The sequence below is a fragment of the Chrysochloris asiatica genome, unplaced genomic scaffold, assembly GCF_000296735.1.
Source record: "Chrysochloris asiatica unplaced genomic scaffold, ChrAsi1.0 scaffold00209, whole genome shotgun sequence".
Classification (NCBI taxonomy): Eukaryota; Metazoa; Chordata; class Mammalia; order Afrosoricida; family Chrysochloridae; genus Chrysochloris; species Chrysochloris asiatica.
The window spans coordinates 2,543,047-2,549,113 of record NW_006408727.1 but is presented as its reverse complement, the minus strand read 5'-3'; the positions used below and the strand labels follow the sequence as shown (position 1 = coordinate 2,549,113).

Below are 6,067 nucleotides of genomic sequence, written 5' to 3'. Positions count from 1 at the left end.
TTACAGGAGCAGAAAGCCTCGTCTTTCCCCTGAGGAGTGACTGGTAGATTCAAACTGCTGACCTTTTGTTCAGAAGCCACACACACAATCCACTGTGCTACCAGCAGACAGCCCTCTAATCAGCAGACAGCCCTCTCATTTAATTGACATGCTAGGAAAAATAAGTACTTGGTAGAAATCACTCCTATAAATCATGCTAATTGAAATTTTAACCTCTTATTTATTTATAACAGAATCACTCACCAAGAAAGTAAAGCAGGGTCACCAGCAGGACAATGAGAGCACAGATGCATGGAATCAGGACCAGCAATAGAAAACGGAGGTACTTAGCAATTGCCATCTTCTGAGAGCAGCCTTCACGCATGTTATCATCCTCATCTCCCAGGACCTAAAGTGAGAGAGGAAATGAAGCATGGTTTTAATATTACAAAGCAACTCACTACATGGTATGAAATTTTAGATTACAGCTATCCATTTAGAACAGCAACATTCCTTAAAGATTTTCATATGTGTACTTTAGGGCATGAAATGAGGTTAGTCACCAAATCATACTAATAAATGAACAAATAACTGTGGGATCCATATACAGTGCAAAGCAAATCATCTATTTCTGAAGCATTTCTCAGAATTTCATGAATTTTAATAATAGGTTTTGGTTTTTTTTTTTACATAGTTACCATTTTGGTATTACACTTTACTGTAGCAAGAACCCACCTTGACCCAGAGTTGTAAGCAAATACTACCTAATTCAGTGAAGGAGTGGCAGGACACGATCCAGACTTCATTTTCGTTTGTCTCATTAACCTTAACCTGAATCTGCATGAATCTTGGTAAAATTAAATTTTAGCCTTGACTTCATTAATTCAGCAAGATTTGCTTCTACTCATCATGTATTCAGTGACGAGTTGAACAATGAGAGACAATCAGTCTGGTTGGTCCATTAGACACTGATGATTTCTTAAGACACCCTTCCCTGCATGCAAGTCCATTCATTTGTGAGAGAATGATGAGATGAAACAGTGATGGTTCACATAAAGTTCTTGTTTCCTGCTTAGTTTCATCTCTTGCCAGAAATAATGTCTATAAATTCATGTATATGTGTACAGTGAAACCTCTGAGAGTCAGAATTTGTCTCTTGTTTCTCTAAGGCTCACAAGTTTTCCACCTTTGACAAGGTGTGTGCTGACTACTTTTCTATCACTCTCTATTAAGAATCCTACCTCATAAATACTCAGAAAGTGTTTCTTGTTTATTTTAAGGGACTAGAAAAGAAGCAAAACCATTTTTTTTATGATTTGCATGTTTATTGGGATTATGTACAGGTGTATGCAGATGCAATTCAAACACAGAGAGTTTAAATCTAACTTTTTATTAAAAACATCTCATGTCAACTGTTTGTTTTGGCTTTTTGATGAAATTATTTAAGCAAATTTCTAAATCCAATAGCTTCTCAAAAACTCAACTTTTCCAAATTCCTTCAAAGTCTTTGTATAGCTGAAGACTTATATTTGACTTAAAGGCTCAGAGTCTTGTAATGATAGATCTTCATCATCTTCATAGTTGTCATGTCTAGATTGTGAGTCCACAATTCTTTTCAGGTTTGTAGCGTCCATTTCTGTGACAATGTCTTTATCAATATCTAAACCACCACTATAAATGTCATTTATTGCATCCTGAATCTGTATGATGTTATTGGGCTTCATAACAACTTCATTTTGCGTACGATCACCACTGCCAAATATGAAACTGTAGTTCTTAAAGCATTTTCATACAGATCCTTAGTCATTGTGATTGATCAGTTAAGAAATGAAATAGCATCAAGGACATTGATTCCCACCCCCACCCCCCAATCTCTGCCATTTTCCATATATCAATGTTGGCTATCACTTTTAAAGCAATAGATTTCTGTCATTTGCTTTAATATCTTGGATGATGCCATAATCCAGAGGTTGTAGGACTGTAGGGAAAAAAACGAATTCAATATTGGACAGAGGCAGTGACTGATGACAAATAGCATTGTTAATAAACAAAAGAATGCTTCCATTCTGTTTTCTCATGTTCAGTTTATTTTTAAAGTTTTAGTCAATTGCTCTCATCATCCAAACTTTTTATTTTACTTTTTATTGTGAATTGGGTGAAAGTTGACAGTGCAGATCAATTTTCTATTCAACAATTCATATACATTTTGTTTAATGCCGTTGATTGCAATCCCCATAATGTAACATCACTTATCCCACTTTCTCTGTGTTTCCTGTTTCCATTCATTCCTCCTTCTATTCTCACCCTTCTGAACTTTGTCCTTGGGTAAATGCTGCCATTTTTATCTCAAAAGGTTGATTAGTCTAAAATGTGTATAATTCCTAGTTTATTGTTCCCCTTAAAAGCCAAGACCAAAGCTACTGCCATCTCATAGATTCTGACTTATAGCGACCCTGTGAACAGTGTATAGAAATTTCAAGGCTGTAAATCTTTATGGGAGCAGAAAGTCACATCTTTCCCCAGTGGCTTGACTGATGGGTTTTAACGTTTGACCTACTGTTAATAGTCCAATGCTTACCTTACAGCACTACCAGGGTTCCTTCATTATTTCTCTTATGTTGTTGTTGTTGTATGCCGTGGAGTTGGTTCTGACTCATAGCCACCCTGTACAAGATTTCTAAGACTGTAAATCTTTATGGGAGCAGAAAGCCTCATCTTTTTCCGGCAGAACACTAGTAGTTTCAAACTGCTGACCTTGCGGCTTGCAGCCCGATTCATAACCACTATGCTACCAGAGCTCCTTTATTCCTCTTATAGACATGCCTATTATTTGACTGAAAATTGAAACACAGTGGAGAGTTCATTTCCAGGCCTGATGGGTGACTAAGGGTCATAATCTCAAGGCTTCCACCAGTCTGTATCTGACCAGGAAGCTTAGTCTTCTTTACCATTTTTAATTTTGTTCCACATTTTTCTCCCACCCTACCCTGAGGCCTTCTAATTGTGATCCCTTTCAAAACAATTGGTAGTGATACCCAGGAACATCTAATTCTGTCCTCAGGATCCAGCCAACTGATTTGTAAAGAGTTTTTTTAAATCTTTGTCAACTTTGTTTTACTTCCCACAAGCTACACTGCAAGTGACTCCAAGCATTTTGGGTTTTTTGTTTGTTTTAGATTTGAAGCTCTGAAATCACCCATTAGATGCTGAGACTCCATCAACTTTAAAATGTCTGCTTCCTTCACCTTTGCTTGCAGGCTAGATCCTGAAATGGGAAAGTTTTTGGCTAAGGCTCGAAGAAACCACTCAAAACCAGATTTGTTGATTTCTACATATTTTCCATCCCTTCCTTTTCTTATAATTTATATTGGTGTAGCTCATGTATTTTATCCTTTCCTTTCATAACTGAGTAAATCTGTGTTTTGCTGCACTTGAATTCAATTATAGCTTCCTTGAAAACCTTATTCTCTTTGGTTATCATTTTTATAACATCAAACTTTTCTTTGAGAGATAAACTCTCTCTCTCTTATTCATGGATGTGGAGCAATGCATTTGTTTTTTGTTTTGTTTTTGAGGAAAAGAAGAAAGAAAGATGTTCTTACAAAACTGAAGGAATTTGTGATCTTGTCTTCTTGAAAATGTGAATATCTCAAACTAACAGAAAAAAATGAAAACTATCAACATTTTGCGACAAAGTTAGCAGACTCCAGTAAAATGTTTAAGAAAAGCCTGCATGAGAAGAATGTTTATACTTTGTGCACACATTGAATGTATAAACTGAGGAAATATATCTCTATTTTGGGGGGCAAAATAAGAAATTTAATGGAACGAATTTCAAGGAAATGAAGAAATGGACTTTGAAAATTGTAAAAATGTGTATCAAAATTACAAATAGTTAAAGCAAAAAAAAAAAAAACACAAAAATTAAAGATCAAGAATAAAATCTCCTAAGGTAAGGGAAAGTATGTGCTTTGCTAGACGTTAGTGAGACTCACCACCATGAGTATGTCAGCTTGTCGTACGTACTGTGGTGGCTTACGTGTTGCTATTAGGCAGGAAGTTATGTCAGCATCACATTTTAATATTTTCAATACCAGCAGGGTCAACCATGGTGCACAGATTTCAGCTGAGATCCCAGATTAAGACAGAATAAGAAGATGGAAAGGCAGACTTCATTAAATGTCTAGCCAATGAAAACCTTATGAATAGCAGTGGAATGCTGTCAGATAGCACTAGAATATTGAATATTGAAACATTATGAATAGAAACAAAATACTGTCAGATGTAATGCCAGAATAAGAGCCCCTCAGGTTGGAAGGCACTAAAAATATGACTGGGGAAGAGCTACCTCCTCAAAATAGAGTTGATCATGATGACATGAATGGAATGAAGTTTTCAACACCTTTATTTCTCTCTCAATGAGGAGAAACAGCTAAAAATATCTATTAATATTTGGGAAATGAACTGTATGAAATATGAATCTAGAAAGCTTGGAAGTTGTCAAAATTGAAATGGACCACATAAAGCTCAATATCCTAGTTATTAGTGGACTGAAATGGACAGATATTGGCCATTTTGAATCTGGCAATCATATGGTTTACTAAACAGGAAATGACAAATTGAAGAGGAATGATGTTGCATTCATCATCAAGAGGAACATTGCAAGATCTATCTTGAAGTATAATGCTGTCTGTGATAGATTAATAGCCACATGCCTACAGGGAAGGCTATTTAACTGCGAATAGTAAAAACAGTTTACTGCAAACAGTAAAAACTGCTGAAAAAAGAAAGATGCATACCCATACCTTCCTCAGAATCCTTTCTGAGGCCAGGGATAGGTCTTATCAGAAAGTCAACAAACCAGAAATATCTGACCACTGTAAGTAGTACTGGCTGCCAATGTATTGTAGGCTCTTCCTACCAATTTTCAGAGATGAGAAAAGCTGCTAACAATCAGGTTACAACAAAACAAGAGTTCAACCAAGAAGGAATCAAGCATCTCCTTGGAAACCATCAGCTTTAACCTTTCACACAACTCCCTATCTACTCATTCAGAGTAGAAAGAAGTGGCTAGGAACTGCACACCCTCCAACTTTTTGTTAGCAGCCAAGCATGTTAACAGTACCACCAGGAACACCCCATCTAAATATGTCTTCTGAAAAGAGACCATTACCAACAGTAATGGAGGTACTGAGTCAGACTTATAAATAAATTGATATTTTAATTCAAACAGAATTTATTTAAATTGCAACCAAAGATCAGATAAGCTTGAAATAGAATATAAACTGTTTCTGATTGTTGTGGTTGTTAGGTACTATCAAGTTAGTTCTGACTCGTAGCAATCCCATGTGTAACAGAACGAAACATTGCTTGGTCCTGTGACATCATCAAAAGATAAGGTATGTGTGAGCTCATTATTGCAGCCACTGTGCCAATCCATCTTGCTAAGGGTTATCTTTAATTTCTCTGACCCTCCACTTTGTTACGAATATTGTCCTATTCCAGGTTTTCCCTCCTGATAATACGTCCTTCATAAGAATATTTTGACTGCACTTCTTCTAAAACAGATTTATTAATTTTTCTAAAGGTTCATAGTATATTCTGTCAGTTTACCAAACTGTGGTGGCATGTGTGTTGCTGAGATACTAGAAGCTAAACCATTGGTATTTCAGATGGCAACTGTGTCTCCCTTAATGGACATGTGTCAATGGAGCTTCCAGGCAAAGACAATAGACTCAAATATAGACAGAAGGACTTGAGAATATATTCCCTTAGCCCCAGGAAAAACCTTATAGATAGTAGCAGAGCATTTTCTGATATAGTGCTGGAAAAATAAAGCCCTTAGGTTGGAAGGCACTCAAATAATGACTGTGAAAGAGCTTGTTGTTACATGTTGTTATTGTTGTTAGGTGCCATTGAGTCGGTACTGACCCATAGCGACCTTATGCACAGCAGAATGAAACACTGCCCAATCCTGGGCCAACCTCACTATTGTTGCCATGCTTGAGCCCATCGATGCTGCCACCTGGCCAATCCATCTTGTTGGGGGTCTTCCTCTTTTTCTTTGACCCTCCACCTTACCAAACAT

General features: G+C 36.7%; 1 protein-coding gene across 1 annotated transcript in view; it reads right to left on the bottom strand.

Annotated features, from left to right (window-relative positions):
• Window positions 1-382, bottom strand: part of CORIN (corin, serine peptidase) — a 342,333-nt gene extending 341,951 nt beyond the window's left edge. The window contains exon 1 of the mRNA XM_006872676.1: window positions 244-382. Within this exon, the coding sequence (XP_006872738.1) occupies window positions 244-364 (121 nt within the window). The 5' untranslated portion in view covers window positions 365-382. The remainder of the gene's footprint in view (window positions 1-243) is intronic.
• Between the last annotated feature and the right edge of the window lie 5,685 nt (window positions 383-6,067).